This window comes from Gracilinanus agilis, chromosome 2 (assembly GCF_016433145.1).
Source record: "Gracilinanus agilis isolate LMUSP501 chromosome 2, AgileGrace, whole genome shotgun sequence".
NCBI classification, from domain to species: domain Eukaryota; kingdom Metazoa; phylum Chordata; class Mammalia; order Didelphimorphia; family Didelphidae; genus Gracilinanus; species Gracilinanus agilis.
Window position 1 is genome coordinate 442,382,059 of NC_058131.1, and position 25,605 is coordinate 442,407,663.

General features: G+C 37.7%; 1 protein-coding gene across 1 annotated transcript in view; it reads right to left on the reverse strand.

The window, feature by feature from the left end:
* TMX1 (thioredoxin related transmembrane protein 1) overlaps positions 1-25,605 on the reverse strand; it is a 50,750-nt gene that overhangs the window by 15,616 nt on the left and 9,529 nt on the right. The window contains exons 2-3 of the mRNA XM_044659942.1: positions 9,044-9,244; positions 619-701 (exon numbers count right to left, since the gene is read on the reverse strand). Of these exons, the coding sequence (XP_044515877.1) occupies positions 619-701; positions 9,044-9,244 (284 nt within the window). The remainder of the gene's footprint in view (positions 1-618; positions 702-9,043; positions 9,245-25,605) is intronic.

Genomic DNA, 25,605 nt, shown 5'->3' on the forward strand with positions numbered 1-25,605 from the left:
TATTTAGAATATTTTTCCATGGTTATATGATTCATGCTTTTTCCTCCTCTCTTCCCTCCCTACTCCCCGAGGTGACAAGCCTCTTTTAATTGGTTTTTGAAGTCTTTTTGGAGCTCTTCCAGAATCTGTGTCCAATCCATATATATATATATATATATATATATATATAAATTTTTTTTTTTACTTTGCATGTGTTTGTTTTGCTTTCACTGTCCCCTTCTGTGTCTGTACCTTGTTCTTTGTCTCCTTAAAAATTCTTTAGAGCTACATGTCTTTTTTGTTGTTTGCTCATTTTCCCCACTTATTTCTAGGCTTTGTTTCCTTTCTTAATGCTATTCTTAGCTTATTTTCTGGGTTTCTACCAGTTTCTGATCTCTTGAAGACTTTGTGATGGACTGAGGACTGAGAGCTCTGAGAGCCACTTCCCCCCTGCTGATTCAATTAATCCTTGAGATGCTGGTAGCTCGAAGACTTGCCTTAGATTTGATTATAGCTTTTTGGTATTACTTTTATCTTGATCAGGTCAGGAACTACTCAAATTGTAGCTTTGGGCTTAGGTGTAAATTTTTGGTCTTACTGTGCTGGCACACAGCTGACTGCCTTGTCCTGGATCACCACCTGAACTTCTAGCAAAAAGATTCAGGTCTCCCCTTTCATCAGCCTCCTTTCCACAGGCCCAGTCTGGGATTCCTGGCTTCATTCTGGAACCACATAGATCAGACCACCTCAGCACAGACCACTCTAGGCTGGGACTCTGGCCTTCTCCACAGGTTTGAAATTTTAAGGGATGTGGGTTGGCTTGGACCAATATTTGCCCAAGCAGAGTCTCAAGGTCTGAATGTTGTCTTGGCCGTAGGTTCTGAACCTGGAATAGCAGATGTGGGGTGGGGTATGGAGCTTGCTCTTCATTCCTTGCCACAGCCCCTTGCTGACTCTGCTCCCCTCTCACCCCAGAGCTCCAGATATTCTTTGCCTATCCTTTTAGGTTTTTCTTCTCTTTAAAGTTGTTTCACTCTGTTTCCTTCTTGATTCTTTAACTCCTGTATTCATTTTGTGGTGTTATTTTAATATTGGATGGAGAGGATTCTCATGGTAATTTGGAGCTTCTCTGCTCTACTCCACCATCTTTGCTCCCAAGAATAAGATCCATGTGCAACCGTTAATGGCCCAATTTGAAGTTTTCTTGGTAGAGGTAAGGGAGTGATTTGGTATTTTCTTATCCATTATATTTTACAGATGAGAAAACTGAGGAAAAATGGGTTAAGTGACTTGCCCAGGGTCATAGAGCTAGTGTCTGAAGTCAGACCTGAACTGTGGAGGATGAATTTTCCTGATCCAATATACAAAGGAAATTTGGGAGAGCTTCTACTGTTTCTACTCAATCATCTTGATTTAGTCTCCTCTCTATTAGACATCTTCAACTCAAACTCAACATGTCTCTAAACAGGACTCAGTATTTACTCCACAAAACCCTCCCTTCTTCCTAATGTGTCTCCCCTGCTGTTCAGAGTTCCATCCTCCTCCTAATCACCCAGACTTGATACCGAGGTATCATCCTCAACTCTTCAGATGCACTTGTCCTCATATTCAATCAGTGGCATATTCTATCATTATTAAAAAAACAAACAACAACAAAAAAAACCCTTTACTTTCCATCTTAGAATCAATATTGTGTATTAGTTCTAAGGCAAAAGAACAGGAAGGGCTAGGCAATGGATGTTAAGTGACTTGCCCAGGTCTAAGAAGTGTCTGAGGTCACATTTGAACCTAGGACCTCCTGTCCCTAAGCCTGGCTCTCAATCCACTGAGCCAACTAGCTGTCCCCCTGTCCTGTCATTTATACAGACATACACATACACACACATTCCCTTTTCCGCTCTGAAGCTGTCACCAACCTGGTGCAGGCCCATGTCACTTCATTTATTACCACAGCTTTCTGATACATTGGCCTGACTGCCACAAAACTTCTCCACTTAGTTGTCAAATTAATAACCAAAAAGCACAAGTATAACCATATTATTCACCTTCCCCATTCAATAAACTCTAATGTTGACTTAACACCTGCAGATTCAAGTATAAAATCCACCAAATGGCTTTTAAAGTTCTTCATAACCTGACTCTTTCTTTAAAGATAATGGTAAATTATCTACAGAGTCTTTAAATATAATGTACTCTTCCTTTCTCTATTGATATGAATTTTTAGTTTTTTTTTAAGAGCAAGATTGTAAGTCCTACTTTAAAAAATTTATACAATGCATAATAAATTGTTTCAGCATCTCATTTTTATTTGGCATATTTTTAGATGTTTAGTTCATATAACAGATTGTATGTTTTGTTTTGTTTTTGCCCACTTGCATAAAGAGATGAAAAAAATGGCTTAATATTAGGCTTAATATTTTCCTCAATTTCTTTAGCTTAAAAATATATGAACTGTGGTAAGAATAATCATTTTTTAGATAAAGTCAAATTCGCCAAGCCAGGTAATTATTTAGGTTTTATTGGAAGAGGGCCAAGTCCTCCAAAAAAGGCAGACCCCCTATAGAATAGAAGACCCAGAGGACTGGGAGGGACTGTTTTATATATCCTTAGAATAAGATCCTGATTTTTCCATACAAGTACATAAAATTATCACAAGATTGATCATGCCTTCAAAGGTCAAAGTCACCCAATAACAACCCTCATGTCAGTTCATCTAGGAAACAACCCATATTTGTCCATAGGTTAGGTCATGTAGGAAATACCCCTTATTTGGAGAGATAGATCTTCTGATCATCTCTTGACCATTACCTAAGAGTCATTTGATAGTTATCTTCGAGAAGAAGAATGTTCTCTGGGCTAAGAGTGGGTGATGATGGGTGGTACTGAACTAAAGGTCAGGCATCCTGATGTATAATGGATCACAAGTTAGGGTACCTGATATAGCAACATTGAAGGGTGGAATTGGTACTAAGGCCTTGCAAAAGCAGTTATTTCCTTAATACTTATACCAGAATATTCACAGAAGCCTGCTGAAATTTATGACTTATGTTAATTATCTTAGAATTATAATTATGAATATTCCAGGGCTACTGATAACAATAAAAATCTAATCTTCATATAAGGGGGTAGGGGTCTTTTTCTCTCACAATATACACATACATTATATCTTATACTACTATACTAGTAATAAATTACACACATATTATTACAATTATTATTTTATGTCATATATATTTAAAGCAAAAGAAATTGAGGAAAATATTAAGCTTAACCTATGTCATTTTAAGTGAGAAAAATACATACAGTCTGTTGTATAAACAAAAATGCTACCAATATTGCAAAATAGAGGGCAGCTAGGTGGAGAGAGCCAGGTCTGGAGACAGGAGATCATCGGTTCAAACCTCACCTCAGAAACTTCCTAGCTGTGTGATCGTTACTTACAAACCAATTCTCGCCCTTATCACTCTTGTCTTAAAATCAATACATAGTATTTATACTAAGATGGAAGTAAGGGTTTAAAAAAGTAATGCAATTAAAAAAATGTAAATATGCAGGATCAAAATCAGAATTTGGGGAAAAAATTTTATGTATTATGTAAAACAAAAAAAGTAGAAATCATAAAAGTTAGCAGTTAAAATAAGAATAAAAATTCATAAGACTGATAAAAACTATATTGTATTTTAAGAAATCATAGGTAATTTACCATAATCTTCATTTTGCATGCCAAATTGTACAGCATCTAAAATGCAATTGGGCTCCCTTATTTATGGTTTTGCTTTCTGAGGTTTCAGCTATCTGTGATCTGTGCTGGAGGCCCATCCACAAAGAGCCAAAGAGCCACAAGCCTGCCTGGAAGTACAATAAGTTTTTCTGCGGCAGCAATCTGTCCACAGCAAAGGTCTCCTCTGCTTCCACTACCACTTTTTTTTTTAGGGGAAGTAGAACAAAGAGCCTAAGGGCAGGAGTAGGGAGAGAAAGCATACATATATAAATATATGGCTGGACAGAAGGTGTTCACTTATATCTGTGGTTTCAGCCATCCATGATACATCTTAGAATGTATTCCATTGTGGATAATGGGGGCCCCACATGTGTGTACACACGTCCTTATAGATTACTACTTTTTTGTAATCAATTATTATTTTTTAAAAAGTTTATTTAATTAATTTAGAATATTTTTCCATGGTTACATGATTCATGTTCTTTCCCTCCCCTCTTCCAATCCCCCTCTAAGGAGCAATTCTACTGGGTTTTACATATGTCACTGAGCAAGACTATTTCCATATTATTAATATTTGCACTAGGGTCATTGTTTAGAGTCTACATCCCCAAATCATATCTCCATCGAACCATGCAATCAAGCAGTTGTTTTTCTTCTGTTTCTACTCCCACAATTCTTTCTCTGGATGTGGATAGCGTTCTTTCTCATAAGTCCCTCAGAACTGTCCTGGCTAACTGCATTGCTGCTAGTAGAGAAGTCCATTACATTCGACTGTGTCACAGTGTATCCATCTCTGTATATAAGGTTCTCTTGGTTCTGCTCCTTTTACTCTGCATCACTTCCTGGAGGTTGTTCCAGTTCACAAAGAATTCTTCCAGTTCATTATTTCTTTTAGCATAATAGTATTCCATCACCAACAGATACCACAATTTGTTCAGCCATTCCCCAATCGAAGGGCATCCCCTCATTTTCTAATTTTTTGCCACCACAAAGAGTGCAGCTATGAATATTTTTGTACTTTTTCCCTATGATCTCTTTGAGGTATAAACTCAGTAGTGTTTTGGCTGGATCAAAGGGAAGGTAGTCTTTTAAAGCACTTTGGGCATAGTTCCAAATTTTGCAATCAATTATGCTTAAACTATTGTGATGCCATTCTCTTACCACAAGCTATTTCCCTTCTATTTGGATACTTCCCTTCTATTTGGATAGTGTTGTCTTGATTCAGATTTTTTCCCTCAAATTACTGATTTCTTTTGGGGGGGGGGGGCAGTTCTTTATTTCTTAGATAGGTGGTTTGTTCAAAATATTTTTCTTTTGTAAACCTTTTCCCCAAGAAGTTATTCACTTTGTTCTCTTCACTAATAATCTTAACTGCTAGTCTACTCTGAAATCATACTGAGGTTTTTAAGTACCAGGTTTCAATTTCCTATACTAAGCAATTTCTAAGTTATTATCTTCATAGCACTTACTCCTTAGAAATATCAATTAAGGAAGAAAAGAATATTAGAAAAGTGAACTGCCACAAAGCAGAAATTGCCATTCCCTGAATCTTCTGGCCTAATCCTATCTCCTCCTGCCTTCACGATAATGGTCTCCTTCACAGATCGTGTGGGTTCTATGAACTCTCCATCTGCCCCCAAATTATTATTCCTGCTATCTGCCCCCTTCCCATGTACCAGCTTTCCTCAAATTAAACCAATTATGAAGTCTTTATCTTCCATAACAGACACACACCTCTTAGTCCATGGGAATATTTTTTGGCAGGTATTTATTGTAATAAATTTACATTCTCAACCCTGGGAGTCTTCTGTCATGTCTCCCATGCTTCTTGAATCTCTCCCCTCTTGTTAGGAGACTATACAAATAATCATTGCTTCACTATTCTCCTATAGATATGTTAAGGTATGCACCATCCATTTCCCCTGTATTTCCTCTTTCCCCATTTATGTACCCTCCTATTTTGTGACTCTGTACCACAAAATACACTGAAGGGACTTTAATCAATACACATTTATTAAATGCTTATTATGTGTCAAGCACAAAGAAAAAACAACTTCAGCAAAGGTTTAATACATAGTGCTTCAGTTCTGTTCTTCCACTTTCACTTTTGTCTTAAATTTCACTTACATTTTTGAATCCATATAACCATTTTTTATTGCTTTTTCTTGTTAAAAAAATCTACATGGGGTGATTGTTTGAGGTACTTAGAAATTTAATATGTTTTTTTCTTTTCAGGAATGCCTCAAATTTCTTCTATTGTTAAATTTCCTTTTTACATTAATTATTAGCCTCAGGTTTTGAGGGTATGGTATTCTGAACTGCAGCTGAGATTCTTTTTTGGTTGAGGAGAGGGAGTATATTCTCCTGCATTTTCTTGTTGGTTGTAAAAATCTTCTATCAAAAACTCTGTTTTTCTATCTGAAAGTTTTCCTCCTGGTGATTTGAAAAGGTGCTATCAAAATGGTTAAATTTAATTACTATAATCTTAGGTTTTGAAGTGTACATGAGTGTATGTATGTCTGTGTATATGTACACTTTCTCAAGGCAAACTAAAGATTCTCTAGACTGATTTGCTGTTTGTATTCAGAAGTTATGTGCAATTTTTTATATTATTTCCTGCATTGTAGTGTTCAAGTTAATTTGTAACATTCTTCTGGAAGATGTATGATCCCTACATTATCTCTGTACATGTTTTCTTCAAGATCAATAACTATGGCTTATATGGAATTCAAATAAGTGCTCTTTGTTGTCTTTTGCTTCCCTTCTGTTGGATTTTCTGTTTTTGTGTTCCAAATCTGCTCAACTTTTTCCTTGCTTTGGGTTTCCTATTGTTGGTGTATATATTTGTTTATGCTTCAGGTTTTGAATTGTGGTTTTTCTCTGGAAATCTTTGGTGTTTCTGTTACTCCTCTGACTTACATTATTATTCCCAATGTACCACCACACCTTTTCTGGTGAGTACAATCCCAAGATGAGTCTACAATTGTAGAAAGCCATAAATAAACAGTTTAATCTATAATTCCTATCAGATCCAGCTATAGCTGATGATTATAACTAATTGATGACTCCTTTCATTTTTAAAAGTTTTCCTGTGTAATAAGTCATTTTAATTTAAAGAAAAAGGGGAAATATGTGGGAAGTCAATAAGAGAATAGATAAAAATCTGAGACTCCTCTTTTGACCCCTTTTGTGATCCTTGTGATTTCTTGTTGAAAAGTATTGTGGCCTTATTGAAAAGTTTTAAATTCCTAGCTAACCAGCAGTTAAAAGGTTAATACTCTTCCCCTTTGGCCAGCAATGCAGCTGCCTGGTACAGCCAAGGCCAAAACCTTGACAGGGGCATTTCAACGCTGAGAAAATATTCCCCAACTTGGCTTTCTGATAAGAACCCAGTCAAAATTCAGCATTGGCCTTGTTCTATTCTGAAGCCAATGAGACCTTCTGTGTTTTGATGACATAATTTGTAACTTCTGCGCACCTGTGAAGTTTCGGGGGGTTCTTTTGTGTGAAATGAGTCTTGAAATATATATAATAAACTCCATGCTCCTAGAGACAGAGCCGGAAGCATGAGCTAAAAGATCGTCTCCTGTGTCCTGTTATTTCCTTATCAACTAAGCCATCCTTATGTAAGAGGGGAAACTAGATATTTAAGATATGGTCTCCAGGAATCTGATTAGCTTGATTCCAAATTTAAAATAGACCCAAGTCTATTTTACAATTTACAATTAGGAAGGTTGAAGGTAGAGAAATAGAGAGAGAGAACTCTGGCCCGGACCAGAGGTCCAGAACGGATGAGGATTTAGAGGCCCCAGCAGAGGAGCACAGAGGTTAATCAAACAAGGCTATTAGCCACAAGGCCTTTTACAATTAGAGAGGCAAGAGAGGCTTCCTTGAGGGTAGAGCCTCCAGAAGCGCCAAGGGAGGAGAAAGGAAGTCAGCCTAACTTACCCACATGACAATTCAGAGGGAAGCCATCTGAGGTCTCAGCAGAGATCCTTCAACACCAAGTTCAAAGCACCAACTGCCTCCACAGGAAGTTACCATCATATTTAAAAGATAGCATCTTTCGTCACTTCCTGCATCCACCTTCAATTTCCAGTGGACAAATGGCAGCCTCAACACTGTTTTGGACTGCCCAAAGGTCAGTCCCTTGTTCTTGATTTGTTACTTATTGTCACGTGTGGGTAACTAATTTCCCCTCCCCACTAAGTTGGGTGAGGTGACATATTTTCTGATGGCTAGAGTCTAACAATGAATGAGGATAAGCTAATTCTATTTACACACTTATCAGATTATCAGAGATGATAAATAGATCTTGACATACAATGTTGACTTGGACTCCTTGTATTTGAGTATATAAGGTTTGCAGGATAGGTTCCTGTGTGGAGTATCCTGTGGGTGTTGAGGATCAGACCCTGCTAGTTCACTGCCTTGAATCCTCCTTCAGTTCCCATTTGTTTTGCTAGGTTCTATTAACACTTGATTCTTGGGAGCAGAGAGAAAAAGTTCTAAGCAAATTCAAGTCCTTAGTCAAAAGACAGAATATATTCAGTATTTCTACATCCTTCCATTTTAGTTTCATGTGGCTGGGGAGAGTGTCATCTCCTTTAAAAGGTGTAAGGTGAGGAGTGTGTTTTGGAAAACTTTACAATAGTAGAGGGGTATTCTGAGATGGATTCCTACACAAACTAGCATGGTAGTTTATTCTCCTGCCATGGCACATGGAAGCTGATGGATAAGGAATGTTGAGTCTGTTAAGGATTAGAGTTCTCTGGTGTTAAATTCATGAGGATTTGTTTTTGTTTTTTTTTTTAATTTTAAACCCTTAACTTCTGTGTATTGACTTATAGGTGGAAGATTGGTAAGGGTAGGCAATGGGGGTCAAGTGACTTGCCCAGGGTCACACAGCTGGGAAGTGTCTGAGGCCGGATTTGAACCTAGGACCTCCCGTCTCTAGGCCTGGCTCTCAATCCACTGAGCTACCCAGCTGCCCCAGAGGATTTGTTTTTTAATGAGGATTTTACTTTGTGAGATTTTATCTTCTTTCTCCATCAGATTTAGATGTTATTATTACACTAGCACACACTTCTTTTTGGGGGGGAAAGTTAAAGTTTGTTTTGAGTAATTAATGTGCCTTCTTATTGATCTTGGAACTTTTTTTTCAATTATTTATTAATAAAAGGAAATTTCAGTTGAAAAAAATTATTTCCTTGGCTGAAAGGCTCTCTGACGTTCTAATTCAAAATTATATTATGCCAAACATTATTAAATTTTACTTAAGATCACAGTAACATTCAAAGGCTTTTCAATAAATACTGGGGAACTATAATAATGTGTGGCTACTTTAAATAATATTGTAACAAATAATGTTTCATAAAAATGTACAACAATATATATTGAAAAGCAAATATAAATGGAGTAACCATACCTGGCTGCTCTGTGACATCTACTTTTGCAATATTAATCTCAAGATCTTCCCCCAACTCAGCAAAATCTTCCCACTCTGGCTGAAGATTCTGACAAGCAGGACACCATGGAGCATAACTATGAAAAAAAGATAAATAAAACTCTAAAGCTAAAAATGGCCCAACAAACCAACAAAAATTTTTTAACTTGGCATTATTCTTTGTTAATATTAATTAATTTAATTTCTTTCTTTATACCATAAAAATTAATTTCCAGATATCTCATACTCCCTCCCCTCCCTGCACCATCATAGGTAACCAATTTTTTAATAATGCATCTAAATTACGTATTTTCCTGGTTCTATTTTTCAGTTGTTTTCTCTGGAGATGGACATTCACAAGTTACTCTTCAAATATTAATTCTGCAAGTATATTTAACATTGTCTTGGTTTTACCCATTTTGTTCATTACTTCATTTAGATCTTTTCAAGTTGTTTAAAAAATTAACTTGCTCATCATTTTTTTTATAGCACAGTAGTATTCCAACACAATTATATGCCACAACTTGGTTATAACCATTGCCCAATTGATAACTATCCTTTCAATTTCCAGTTCTTTGCCACCACAAAGGGAGCTACTACAAATATGTTAGAACATATAAGTTCTTTCCCTTTTTTCTGATTATCTTAGTGTAAATTGTAATAATCATTAAATTACTATAGTTGCCATTATAATTACTCTCAAATCAGAAGTATGTTAGTAGCTCTTAATAATGTAATTTTAATAAAATGGAGATATATGAAAAAGGGAAATGAAGGAAGGGGACAGAAAATCTCACCTATCTAGAAAAATATCTAAGCTGAAATCCCAAGCCTGCCAAGCTGCTTAGCCCACAAAAGCCCTTGAATGCCAACCAAGAGAGAGCTCCACTCCACACCTGTTATCCTCTGTGCCCCTATGTCCTGCAACGCATGCACGCAAAATATAGAGTGCGGGGTAGGAAAACTAAGAGGGTGACTTCTATCATCACAATCCCCCACTGTGATTCTATTGGGAGATGAGCATGTTGAAATCTCCCAGATCTACATGCCTAATCTCCCCAATGAATCATTGCAAATAATTAGCTTTTATCTTTTACAAAAGGTGCATATAATATTGCACTAATGGGAAATTACAACAACTGGTGACAGGAGAGAGAAAAAAGAGAAAGAGAAAAAAACCAGTGATTGGTAGATACATTGACAAAAGGCCAATTAGGGGGCAATCCCCTTTGGCATAAAAATTTACAATCAAAATATGTGTTCAACTCCCTTAGGTTCAATTTACTATATCCCAAAGTTCACTCTGGATCTCCCAATGCAGTGTATGGCCTCTGTAGGCTTCCTCATGGCACCTTTTCAGAACAGTTCACTTTCTCGATTCAGGGTGTTAATTTTTTGCTGAAATTACTCTCAAACAAGAAAAAAAATTACTTTATTTTTAGTCATGCTCTTTGTGGTGGTAAAAAAACTGGAAAAGGAGGGTATGCCCTTCAGTTGGGGAATGGCTGAACAAATTGTGGTATATGCTGGTGATGGAATACTACTGTGCTCAAAAGAATAAGAAACTGGAGGAATTACATGTGAACTGGAATGACCTCCAGGAATTGATGCAGAGTGAAAGGAGCAGAGCCAGAAGAACATTGTACAGAGACTGACACACTGTGGTAAAATCAAATGTAACAGACTTCTATACTAGCAGCAATGCAATGATCCAAGACAATTCTGAGGGACCTATGGAAAAGAAAGCTATCCACATTCAGAGGAAAAACTACAGGAGTGGAAACACAGAAGAAAAACAACTGCTTGAACACATGGGTTGATGCGAACATGTTTGGGGATGTAGACTCAAAATGACCACACCAATGCAATTATCTCAAGGCCTAGGGAAGGAGAGCAATTTATTGGCCACAGGAAGACCCAAAATGGAATATGAATAAACAGGAAGATTACTTGAAATTATGCTAGGCTAGAGAGACACTACTAAAGCAATGAGAGCTTTAGTAAATAGACCTGAGAAAAAGAGCTGCTTTCATTATTTATTTGTGCATTATATCACTGTATATTAAAGCATATATAGGTTTTTAGTCCTTTTGGCATGGGGCTAAATTGCTCTACAGAATGGTTTAATCAGTTAGCAACTCCCCCAACAAAGCATTAATATCTCAATTTTCCCATATCCCCTCCAAGTTTTGTCAGTTTCCTTTTCTGTCATAATACCCAATCTGATAAGTGTGGAGTGATACCTCAGAATTGTTTTAACTTGTATTTATCTAATTAATAGTGATTTGGAGCATTTTTCTTTGCATGAGCTTTATTTTAAGATCTGCCCATTCATATCCTTTGACCATTTATCAATTGGGGAATGACTTGTATTCTTATATATTTGACTCATTTCTCTATATATTTAAAAAATGAGATCTTTAGGCTTGTAAAATTTTTTTTTACCATTATGCTATGTATTACTCTCCAACTTACTACCCCCATTTAACTTTTACTCTCTCCTTTCATTCTGTCCATCCTCAAGTATTTAGGTTCTGACAACCACATCTTCCAATTTGTCCTTTTTCTATTAGGACCTCGCCCCCTCATCCTCCACCCCTCCTACTTTCCTGTAGGGTTAAGAGATTTCTATACCCAATGATTTACCTGTATGTTCTTTCCTCGTTGAGTCAATTCCAATAAGAGTTCTCTGCTTCTACCTCCCCATCTTTCCCTCTACTGTAAAAGCTCTTTCATGCTTCTTTTATATGAGATAATTTTACCCCATTCTATTTTTCTCTTACCCCTTTCTTCTAATGAATTTCTATTTCTCATCCATTAATATTATTTTTAAAAGATATCCTCCAATCATATTCAACTAATACCTTTGTCCTTTGTCTATGCATACTACTTTTAACTACCCTAATAATGATAAAGTTCTTAGGTATTATAAGAATCATCTTCCCATGTAGATATGCAAATAGTTTAACCTTATTGAATGTCTTTTGATTTCTTTTTTTTTATTCACCTTTTTCTATTTCTCTTAAATCTTGTATTTGAGAGTCAAATTTTTCATTCAATCCTGGTCTATACATCAAGAATGTTTCAAAGTCCTCTACTTCATTGAATACCCATTTTTTTTTTTGAAAGATTATCCTCAGTATTGCTGAGTAATTTTGGGGTTGAAGTCTTTGTCCTTTAGAATATCATGTTCCATGCCCTCTAATTCTTTTAATTTGGAAGTTGGTAAATCATGTGGTATTCTGTGACCCCACAAAATCTGAATTGTTTTTTTTGGCTACTTGCAGAATTTTCTCCTTGACCTACAAGTTTTAGAATTTGATCATAATAATCCTATGAGTTTTTCTTTTCAGATTTCTTTCAGGAAATGAGTGGTGGTGGATTCTTTTCATTTCAATTTTACCCTTTGGTTTTAGAATATGAAGGCAGGTTTCCCTGATAATTTCTTGAAAGGTGATGTCTAGTTGACTTGATCATAGCTTTCATAAAATCCAATAATTTTTAGATAAACTCTCCTGAATCTATTTTCACAGGTTAGTTGTTTTTCCAATGAGATGTTTCACATTTTCTCCTATGTTTTCATTCTTCTGATTTTGTTTCTTGATGTCTTATGGAGTCATTAGCTTCTACTTGCCCTATTTTAAGTTTTAAGTAATTTTCTTCAATAAGGCTTTGTACTGGGGGGGGGGCAGCTGGGTAGCTCGGTGGATTGAGAGTCAGGCCTAGAGACGGGAGGTCCTAGGTTCAAATCCGGCCTCAGACACTTCCCAGCTGTGTGACCCTGGGCAAGTCACTTGAACCCCATTGCCCCCCCCCCCTTTACCACTCTTCCACCTATGAGCCAATACACAGAAGTTAAGGGTTTAAAAAAAAAAGTCTTTGTACTACACCTTTTCCATTTGGCCTATTCTACCTTTCAAAGATTTATTAACCTTACTGAATTTTTGTACCTCTTTTCCCAGGTGGCTAATTCTATTTTTTAAAAAGTTCTTCTCTTCAGTGCATTTTTTTAATCTTTTTCCATTTGGCCAATTCTACTTTTTAAAAAGTTCTAGTGAGAGCCAAGAAGTCTTGGGTTCAAATATTGCTTCAGACACTTCCTACCTGTGTGACACTACAAGTCACTTAACCTCCACTGCCTAATCCTTACCATGTTTCTTCCTTGGAACCAATACACGGTATTGTTTATAAGACAGAAGGGGTTTAAAAAATATATTAAATTAAAAGTTCTTTTCAGTGGATTTTTGTGCCTCTTTTACAAACTGGCCTATTCTTTTTTTTTTAAGGCATTATTTCTTTCAGTACTTTTTACGTTTCCTTTACCAAGCAATTGACTTTTTTGTGTGTGATTTTCCTATATCATTCTAATTTCTTTTCCCAATTTTTCTTTCTACCTCTTATTTGATTTTTAAAATCTTTTTTGGGCTCCTCCATTAGTTATTTTGGGGCTTTAGATCAATTCATATTTTTCTTGGAGGCTCTGAATCCAGCAGTATTGACTTTGCTACTTCTTCTGGGTTTATGTTTTCGTCTTCCCTGTCACCAAAATAACTTTCTATCTTGAGTTTCTTTTTCTGTTGTTTGCTCATTTCCCAGCCATTTTCTTTTCTTTTAACTTTAAAAAAGAAAACTATTTAAAATTGGGCTCTGTAACTGTGGTCAAATAAGCACTGTTCCAAGTCTCTGGTTCTTTGTATAGCTGTCTTAAGAGTTAGCTCTGGGGATCTTATGAATTTTTAGTTCTTCCAAGGTGGAAGGAGCTAAGGAGAGATGTGTTTAATAGTTCCCTGGCCTGTGAGCAACCACAAGCCCTTTTCTTCACTTTGGATCTGTGACCAGCATCCCCTTTTCCTCTGTGGCTGCAAGCACTGGTGGTAGTGCTTTTCCTTAACCTGAGACTCAGTGCAGGACTGAGACCTAAATCTGCATATGGGCAATGTGTCGAATCTTGCACCCAGAGCCAGCAAAGAGACTCTTGTAATCTCCTTCCCCTTACATACATGTGGCTGAAAGCTCTGGAAGCTTTTGCTGCTGATTATGGTGTCTCCAAAGCCTGTTGCTATTGAGGGGACCTGTCTTTGTGTGCTGCTTTGTGTTTTTCTTCAACCCAGGTCCAACAGGTCTTTGGTGTTGGCTTTTTAAAGTTGTTTTAGGCTGAAAAATTATTTCACCCTATCTTTTTGTGAATCCTACTCCGGAATTCATTTTGAGGCATTATATCATAGTTATTTGGAGGGTAACTAGGTAGAGATCAAATGAGTCTGTGTACTTTCTCTGCCATTAAAAAGATGGTTTCAAAGAGATATCACAAGACTTCTGTGAACTGATGAATAGTGACTGCCATGCCTTCACCTTGGATCATCTGATGCTTTTGTTCCTAGACACGTTACTATAGGAAATGGAAAAAATGATGAAATTGTGCTAACAGGGTACTATGAGTTTATGTTATATCATGCCAACCAGGACTTCACCATGACAAGGCAATTCCTTTAGGTATCTCTAAGTAACATACTGTCAATGTGGAATCTAGAGACCCCAAACTTGTAGCTTAGTGAGATCTGGTGAACCCCAGGTTTTGGAAATAGCTAGTAGGTTGGAGACCCCCAAAGCTTGGGCTTGTTTCCTGTTCCTGTGAGAATCCACCCTGAAGGGAATCTCAGGCTAGCAGTTGCAGACTAAATAATGGACCCTAGGGTAAATGCTAAGTACCATTTTTGTCTTGGGTAGTCTTCTCCTTTGTATCAAAGACCCTGTCCCAGGAAGACACACCTGGGCAGGGACCATCCTTTAGTATCCATTGTGTAAGCAGTCCCTTCCCTTACACCCTAGCCTCTGGCTATGATTCCTTTCCCAAGCTTGATAGTAAATCCCATCCTTACCAGTATTAAAGTCAATCATCTTTCCCAGCCCCTGGATCTTCCCAAATGGTATATAAGCTCCCCAATTTCCTTTGTTCTTTGGAGTCCTCATCTAGCGAGGTGTCACTCCCAAGGGGTCAGGGAGCAGAGCGAAGCAGTGTTCAATCCTGGACTCTGCACAAGGCGCAGCTCTGCATAAGAGGCCAAGTAGCCCTGTTCCCCCTTTCCCTTGATTAAAGAGTGTAATGCAAGATGGCTAACAGAAACTTTTTGCTTCTGTAATTTCTAATGGTCACAAAAAGTCAGTTAAACATCTTAGAATGTTCAGAAAGTCAGTTAGAACTTAAAGCTATAAATAGAGGTGAAGTTCCAACTGATGGGGTTTTTGCCTTCTGGCTTTCGCTGTGGCTGGAGGCTTTTGCTTTGGCCTTTTGGCTTTGGCCTAATTGCTTCGGCCTTGGCCTGTACTTATTTTGTTTTGGGGAAATTTGGACCTATCTCATTTCTCTGGACCTCTCCCTGATCTCCCATCTCCATCCCTCCCCTTCCCTGATTTTTCCTTTGGTTTCTAGTTGGAAGGGAGGGCTTGGTGACTGAACATTGTGGGTTTTAGTTTCTTTAGATAATTAAGAGTATCATCAAATAAGTTACCCCTAGGTTTGATAAAGACTTTACTTAAAAGGCAGTCAAATCTTCCTGACTGGGAGAGCCGGGCTCTCTCTGTCTAAACCTCTCTATGACCCATCCCCCACCCTCACCCCTCTCCCTAGCAGCAGAACCTGAACCCCTCTCCCCTTCTGACTGACCTCTGGTATTAATAAATCCCCTTGTTACCTATTCAAACCCTGTTTTGTGTCGAAAATTAAGACAAGGGCTCAAGATGAAGGAATCATTTTCTTTTATTTCTTGAGAAAACTCAGGCATCCATCTCAGGCTGGAAGTACCTCCCCAAGACTTCCTCCGGCCATCAGTTTGACTGGCAGGGAGGGGCCCTCTCAACTCCTCTCAAAAGAGACTGGAGAAACTAACAAGAGAAACCCTCCAGTCAAACCTACTTACTGGCCCTAGTTTCCTCCCTGGATCCTCTGTCTCAAGCCTCTGGGAATAAACCTGTTTGAGCTGCCCTCTCCTACATATCCCATTTCCTTATTCTCCTATAAATCTTCCCATACCTTCTTTCCTCCTCCAATCACTTTATAATCACCCCAATATCCCCATTTATCCTTCTTTTGACCCAAACTGCGTTTCTTTGACCAATTCAAATTATATATATATTTCTTGATAATGTTTGTTTTGAATTCAGGGAAGTGCTATTTGGAAGTATGTTAGAGACTTCCTATGGTCACGTGGGGGCTTTGAGACTACATTTTCCATGATTCCAATGGGTTTCTGGTTTCCGGTTTTTGGGCGTGGGGATGTCAGATGTCCCCACACAGAGGGGAGTTTAAATTCGGAGGAGGGCCTAGAGAAGGCCTCTTGGCTCTCTTGGCTAAGTGGCTGGCGGAGGAGAGACATTATGGGCACTGGCGGTAAATTTAAAAGAGGCGCGGACATAGATATCTTACCAACAAAACCATGGCTATTAAATTAATATATTTTCTTATACTATATGTCTATATCATTTTTAATCTTAACAATAACAAGAGTGGCTTTATGACTATTTAATAGTTCTGTGTTTTTTCAAAGTTAACAATACTATCCTACTGTTCTTCCAAATCTTTTCATCTTTCCTCAAACTCTCCTGGCTCCCCTTCTTTTCATCCTTTCAGCTAAAAACCTTACCTTGTATTTTATAGAGAAAAAAAAAAAACAAAAAAACAACTGGCTATTCACTCAGGAGTTTTCTCTTCACAAACCCCACTACATGCTTAGATCACATTCCTTTCCCTCTTCACCTACGGATTTCTCCCTTGATATTCTCCACTCTCTTACTGCCCTTAAATCTTTCTCTACTAACTGCATCCCTGCTCTATAAACATATCCATTTCCTCATCTTCAAAAAAATCTTCACTTGATAAATCCACCCCATTAATACACCACACATATATATTTTTTAACACTGGCACATCAACTAACAGAATGTCTTCTAATCTAATCATTCAGTCAAGTAAGGAGTTGGCCAAACTCTTTGGGGCAGAGATGGGAGAAAGGGATCAAGAAGCCCATAGCTTCCCTTTCAGTTGTTTCGGCTCTTCCTCATGCTTCCTCTGACTCTGCAGTACAATGGTGAGAGTGAGAAGAGTGAATAGAAAGAAGACTTGCAAAAGTCCTGCTGAAAATATTCCCATGCAATCAAAGGCACTCTGGGCTCTTCATGGTTCTGTGTTTGACCTGAGACGTCACTGTAGCATTTTCATAAGTGAGAGAGCTATGAACTTAGTTGGGAGAGATAGTATGCCCCCTCCAGGGACTGCTGCTTCTCTGTGTCTTTGAGAAGGAATGCATGCATGGTGACAAGTGCACAATGGAGAGCTTCCTTCATTATGCAGTCTGCTTCTTATTATTTCCTTAATGTAATCTAATTATCATTTTTTGAACATGTAGAAAATTAATATTAATTTGCATACCCCTCTTTTTGCCCCCCAAAAAGCCTTTTCATTTTTAGAGCTATTTTCGAGCTAAAGCTCAAATTGTTTCTTCCTGAAGCTAAATGGGGTTCCCCCTTCTTTGGTCTAGATGCAAAAAAGTGGAGACCCATTCCTAGTTTTTCTGTAAACAAGAGCTCTCTTGGGTGGTAAAGTAATTAAATTAACTTCCCCATGTGAGGAAGAGTCCAGAAGACTCCAGATCAAGGTCAGAGCCCTCCAATCAGGGGTCCTGGAAAATGATATCACAAAGAGCATAAAATGATGGCGGCAATAGGAAGCTGGGACCTTTCCCAGGAATTGTGGAGTCAGGCGGTCACAGGGTCTGATTTTGAGCTTGCCAGCTGCTTGAGCAGGCAGCAAGAAGCATTATCTGGCCAAGAGTCCCAAGGTCTTGCTTTCTCAGATACAGCCAAGCTGCTCATACTACTTCTCTCTGGCCTGCTTTTTACTATTTAATAAATAATAATTATAAAATAAAGACATGGCCTTGAGAATTTTAATTGTTACAAATGGAAAATAATTATTATATTAGATAACTTAATAAAGGATTTTTAATGTGATAGACTTCTTATATACTGCTTATAAGATGAAATTCAGTAAACTATTGTTAAGATGTTAAAAATTATTTCTCTTTGTTCTGGATGTGGTTAAAATAGGAACTAAACTTTTAAAAGAAATTATATGTGCATTTGAAAAAATGATGTTAGTTTATCAGTCCTCTTGATGTGTTATTGTTGTGATATACTGTAACATTCTGATTCTAAATTCTAATTCTGAAACATTAAGTTTTATTCTTTAATTATTTGGCTATTGGTGGAAATGATTAATTATTTGTTAAAATGATTGTATCAAATGGCTAAATTTTTTAAAGGAGAAAACTGTAAAGCTCTATTTAAATCTCCTTCTTTGCTGAGATCCATCAAAGCAACTGAAAATTTATCCCCTTCTCCAGTGAAACCATTCCTTATTTAGAGGGAAAGTTATTAGCAGAGGAAGGTTGTGATTACAAATTTATTTATCTGAGAAGATTTTTCCCCCCAATGGAATGAGGCAGGAAAAATAGATATTTGTAAATGTAAAAAAAAAAAAAAAAAAGGGGGGGTGGGGGAAGGGTGGTAGTACTACAGATGTGAAATGCTATATGCACTTTCAGATAAAGATACTATGTTATTAGTGTCGACGTGGAATCTAGAGACCCCAAACTTGTGGCCTAGTGAGATCTGATGAACCCCAAGTTTTAGAAATAGCTTGTATGCTGGAGACCCACAAAGCTTGTGCTTATTCCTAGTTCCCATGAGAATCCACCCTGAAGGGAATCTCTGGCTAGCAGTTGCAGACTGAATAATGGACCCTAGGGTAAATGCTAAATACCCTTTTGTCTTAGGTAGTCTTCCCCATTGTATCAAAGACCCTTTCCCAGGAAGGGCAGGGACCATCCATTAGTATCCATTGTGTAAGCAGCCCCTTCCCCTTACACCCTAGCCTCTGGCTATGATTCCTTTCCCAAGCTTGATGGTAAATCCCATCCTTACCAGTATAAGGTCAATCATCTTTCCCAGCCCCTGGATCTTCCCAAATGGCATATAAGTTCCCCAATTTCCTTTGTTCTTTGGAGTCCTCATCTAGGGAAGTGTCACTCCAGTCAGGGAGCAGAGCGAAGCAGTGTTCAATCCTGGACTCTGCACAAGGCGCAGCTCTGCATAAGAGGCCAAGTAGCCTTGTTCCCCCTTTCCCTTGATTAAAGATTGGATTTATGACTATTTAATAGTTCTGTGCTTTTTCTAAGTTAACAAAATTCTGAAAGAAACTACCAGGAATATTATACCCAAAATTCAGAGCCTCCAACCAAAAAAAAAAAACAAAACACAAAAACACTATACAAACCCAAACAAGGTAAAAACTCAATGAATTTAACAGTAGAGAGGTTAATTCTGAAACCTTAACACTCATCTAACATAATTCTGGCAATAGGACTACATAAGCCAACCCAGGTGGTAAATTCTAAACTCCAACTCTTCCTTTCTCTCAGTGCCAAGGAGATCTAAAAAGCAGAAATCCCAAGGCTACGACAGCAGCAAGATGCAATAAAACTCTGTGCTGCAACAGAGCTGGGCCAAAGAACAGAGGAACAGAGAGAACGAAGGCAGGAAACATGCACATGTGGGCTGTGTGGTACATTCTCTGGGAAAGAGTCCAGAGTATGCTGAGGCCACTTCCGACCTCAAGAATCTAACTTGGGACAGAAACAGAGGTTGGTAAACTATGAATTGCCCAATATTAGAGGAAGCTGGGACAGCTTTGAGATCTACACCTCAGAAAAAATGAACATCAAAGGACAATGAATGAGAAAATAAGGAATATGGGGAAAATAAAGGGAAAAGATTGAAATTACCAAGGACCTCAGTAAGAAAATCAAGAATCTGAATTATAAGGCAGTAAATCAAAAAAGGGAAGGTTTTAATTACAAAATAGGAGATCAGGGAAAATAGTTCAAGCACCTATGAATAAGCTGCAAAACTAAGGAAAACAAATTAGCATCCAAAACACTGGTTACGAAACCCTTATCAGAGAAATTTGATATGAAGGCTTTTTCCCACTTGGCCACTTTTCTCATTATCCTAGGTGCATTAGTTTTCTGTGAAGAAGCATTTCTGTTTTAAGTTATCAAAGTTATCTATTTTATCATTTGTAATTATGTCCATCTCTTGCTTACTGCCCAGATTAACATAGGAGGAAGTAGAATATTTAAATAATTGCATCTTAGAAAAACTAATCAGTGAATTCCCTAAAAAAAAAATTCCCAAGAAAAGGTGGATTCAAAAATGAATTTTACCAAAAATGTAAGGAACAATTAGTTCCAATATTATATAAAGTATATGAAAAAATAGGCAAAATGTATCACAAAGATCACACATTATAACCAGGTGGGACTTATACCAGGAATGCAGAGATGGTTCAATATTAGGAAAATTGTCAGCATAACTGACTACATCCATAACAAAATCAATAAAAATCATATGACAATCTCAATTATCAAAAAAAGCTTTTGATAAAATACAACATTCATTCCTATTAAAAACTCTAAAAAAAAAAAAAGCAAGGATGGAGCCAAGAGAGGCAGGAAAAAAGGCAGAGATATGCCTTCTCTCCCCCAAATTCCTCTCCAAATAATTTTAAATAATACCTGAAAATTTATTCCAGCATGGTATAACACCCCAAAAGACGGAGTAAAAAATTTTCCAAGCCAGGACAACTCAGTAAGTCAGAAGAAATGTCCAACAGCAAAGGGCAGAAAGAGAAATCTGTGGAGCATACCTTCTAAGACAAATCTAGAAACTAAAAAACATTTTTAGAAAAATAAAGTCAGATCTAAAGAAACTGAAAAACATTAGTTGCTTGTGGATAGTCTGGGCCAAAATAATAAAAGTAATAATTCTGCCTAAATTAATTTACCTATTTAGTGTCATACCAATCAAACTCCCCCAAAATTCTTTAATAGAGAAAAAAAAAACCCATCTGTAAGAACAAAGAGGCAAGACTAGAATTAATGAAAAAATATGAAGGAAGGTGGCCTAGTTGCATCTGATCTCAAAATGTATCATAACCCAGCAACTACCAAAACAATCTCGTACTGTGGATCAATTGAATAGATTAGTGGCAGACTATAGTAACATAGTTTGACAAAGTCGAAGATTCAAGCTTTTGGACAAACTCACTAGTCAAAAAAAAAATCTCTTAGAAAACTGAAAAACAGTATGGAATATAAGAAGGAAAGAAGAGAAATGGGTTGAAAAAGAGAGATTTGCAAGAAGAAAGCCAGCTGCATACTAGGAACAAAGTGACAAGGGATTCTGGAATATAGAGAAGGATAAGAGGGAACACCAACAGTTGCTCTTGGCTCTTGAGCATCCTATCTCTGGAGCTGAGGAGAGTTTGACTTCCTGTTCCTTGGAGCTGAAGAGATCAAGATAACATATCTCTAAAGTGTTCCAGACAGGGATGAAGATTAACCCAAAGATCAGTTACCAACAAACCTGAGCTAAGCCCTTTCAGTGTTGGTGAAGGCCAGAGGCCACTTCTGGTCTGGCCCAACTAAGGTTGAGCTCAGCCATAAAGAGTTCAGCCTGAAGATACTAGAAGACCTGTTCATCCTATAAACCAACCAAGGAGGTTTAAGTAGTGTCAGGTTTAGTTAGTGAGGTTTGGGGAATCTAGACTGACAAGTTAGGTCTTAGGGAGCATTAAGATAAAGAAGGCACCTCCATGAGGGGGTTTTAGAAGGTGGGAGGCTAGTGAGAATCCCTTAGAGTTAGGGAATCTCTATTCCTTAATCCTCTCTTGTTTCTCAAGAATAAATCCGTGTTCCTCTTTTTTACCAACTTGTCTTGGAGACTGAAAAGTGCACTGGTACCAGTGAGAGAAGCTCTCGGGCTTACTTCACTGAGAGGTACTGAGGAGTCAAATCAACCTCAGTAATCTCAATGTCATCATCAACACCATCTTTATTAGGTCCATTATTTCAGGAAGGAACTAGGAATTTTTTGCCATAAACCAAGGTAAAGTCCAAAATTATGAAATAAACATGATACCATAAACAAATTAGAGCATGGAATAATTTACCTGTCAGCTCTATGGATAAGAAAATTCATGCCCAAACAAGACACAGAGAACATTATGAGATGTAAAATAGATAATTTTGACTACTTAAAAAGATTTTGTATAAACAAAACAAATGCAACCAAGATTAGAAGGCAAACAACTCACTTACTTTCACTCCCCATATATATTCCCTTCTCTCCTCTGACAATGGCTATGGTGCAGGTCCTCATCACCTCATGACTATATTATTACAATAACCTTCTGGTTTGGCCTCAAGTCTCTCCCAATTTCAGTCTCTTCTCCACTCAGTTGTCAAATTAATCCAACTAAATTGCATGTCTGACAATGTTGCCCTCCCTCAGCTATTTCACAAATTCCAAAGGGTTAAAAAACCAAAAGCCAAAAAACTCTAGGACCAAATATTAAATTCTTTTAGGGTTTTAAAGCCCTATATAACCTGATCCCTTCCTAGTTTTCTAGTCTTCTTTCACAACCTCTAAGATCCAATAACACTGGCCTTCTTGCTATTCCTCCTCTCTAGGAACTTCATCTCTCAAGGCTCAGGTGAGTCCTTTAAATAGCTCTCTCTCCTTATTTTCATCTTCTGACTTCCTTTAAGACTCAGTTCAATTCTCATTTTCTGTAAGAAGACAGTCTCCTTCACAGGAGATTGCTCTGGGATTGCAATGTCCCATTTACAATATATGTATCTTGTATATACATAGTTATTTGCATGTTGTCTCTCTTATTAGAATTAGTTCCTTAAAGACAGGGGCTGCGTTTATTTTCTTTGTATTCCCCAGCACTTAGCAATATGCCTGGCACAAAGAAAATATTTAACAAAATGACCCCTGATTGAACCAAATCCTTCTAGACATTCTCTCCTCCATAGTCTTACCTTAAGTTTCCTTATCTTGCTTCTCCTCCTATCTGACTGATGGCTTTCTCTATCTCCTTTTTGGACCATCATCCACCTCCCTTTAGCACTTGGTTTGGTTTCCCCTCAGGCTCTATCCTGGGCTTTCTTCCCTTTTCTTTCTCTTTACTTTCACCTTTGATTATCTCATACATTCCCATTGTTCAATTATCAGTTCTTTGTAGAGTACAGCTTGACAAATTATTTGTGGGGCACTGAATGGGTTAAGAGAAATGAGGTTGGGATCAAGAGGGTCAAAAGACAGACTTACAGGAAGACACAAAGGTCTCAAGCTGATCAATGGCAAAGTTTGATAATTTGGGGTACATTCTTATAGAGAAAATGACATAGGCTAAGGGATTAGTTGAGCCTTTTGCAGGGACAAAGGTTAGTAATGATTTACAAGATAGAAACAATGAATTTAGATTACCTCAGTGGCTCTAAACAGAGTTTTCTATAGGATAATAAATCATAGTAAATATGTAACCATCTAGTCCAGATTCTCAGGGAAACATGTGCTTCAGTGGGTTTGTCTAAAACAGCCAATTATTTATTACCAAGTACAGGAGAAGGGGAGTTGGAAAGGAGGAGTTTGGGAGCCTCATATGAGAAGTGATTCTGGCCAGACAATGGTTTTGATTTTCCTGGGGTCCACTCTCACTATTGGGGGCTACAGCTCTTTGCATATGAAAACCAAAACTAGATAGCAAGCCTTAATGTACCTCCTGATTTCCAGACATATCTGACTGTCCAATTAGTAACATACCTCAAACTCCTACCCACTTTCAACTCAAAGAACTACCATACTAATTCTAATCCCTCAGATTCATTACCATAGAATTATTCTTGATTCTTTCCTTTCTTTCATCTCCCATATCCAATTAGTTAAAAATGTTAATCCTAATGCAATATTTCTCTACTCACTAGTCACCAATAATTCAGATTCTCATCCCCTTACCCGAGTTTTTTAAAGGTTAACTGGTGTCCTTGCTTCCAGTCTTTTTTGACCTCAAACCATCCACTATTCTCCCAAAATACTTTCCAAGATACATATCTCACCTATGTCACTCCTTTATTCAAAATGTTTTTGATACCTCTTTACTGCCTCTAAAATAAGGTGCAAACACCTCAGACTATTAAAAGCTCTCCACAATCAATCTTTCCAACCTTAATTCATTTTACTTCCTTTTATGAATTCTGCAATCCAGCCAAACTGGAATAAATATTCCTTGAACTTGAGAATGCTGCTTTCCTGGTTTCACAAAAAGCATGTCATCTCCTCACACATGGAATTCATCTTTTTTCCTCATAATTCTCAACTCTCTTAAAAATTAAATTTATGAGAAATCTTCCCAGATCCCACCTTTTAGTATCCTCCTCATCTCCAAATTATCCTAAATTTACTAATTCTGAGAGATTGTGAAAGCAAAGATTCTTTTTTTTTTTTTCATTCTGCTTAGCACTGTATAGTGTAGATACCTAACAAGTGTTCTCTGTATATCACTTTTGTCTATGGAAGATATTTTTATTTAATAAGGGTATAACATGCAATTCACTTTGCTATGAATTGGCAAAGAAGAAAAATTATGTACTGATATCCCTTCCACATCACAATTTTAGTATCAGGTTGGCATAAGAAATCAAATGAGAATTTTTGGAAATTTTACAGAAGCTGCTGCTAAAATAAAGATAGATGGGGGCCAGCTGGGTAGCTCAGTGGATTGAGAGCCAGGCATAGAGTCAGGAGGTCCTAGGTTCAAATTTGGCCACAGACACTTCCCAGCTGTGTGACCCTGGGCAAGTCACTTGACCCCTATTGCCTAGCCTTGGAACCAACATAGAGTATTGATTCCATGATGAAAGGTAAGGGATTTCAAAAAACCACAAATAAATAAACAAACAAACAAACAAACAAATAAATAAATATAGATGAAGGCAAACTCACAAAAGACTGGGGAAAAAGCATGCAAGAACCTTGTGGAAGAGACTATTTGCAAAGGCAGTTAACTGCACACCTGGAACCATTTGGGGTCGCATTACAGAATGAGAGGGAAGGATAAGGAGGACAGAGAATCCCAGGGGGCACTTTTGCCTGGGAATGCTATGAGTGGGGGAAAAGAGGAACTTCTGTTGGCCATTTTGATTGGTTACAGGAGGTTTTGGCGGAGCTCTGGACTTACCTGAGAAGATCCAGGAATGCAGAGACTCTTTACCTGATCCCAACCCTCATCCTGATCTCTTTTTAGTGCTGCAACCCAGTTCCTGGAGATTTCATCAACATGAGAGAAGATGCCCAGACAGAATCTGTCTGCCATACTCTTGAACCAGATTACTCTCGGTTTAAGCCTGTTGACTTTTAGCTAGAAAAAGTTCTATATCTGGGGTTAAGATGGCGGCAGTGTAAGGAGCAGCTGCTCGATCTCTCCTGACCGAAGCATATAGAACTCCTCAAGGGGAAATAAAAACGAGTCCAGAGGAACGAAGGAACCCCACAACAG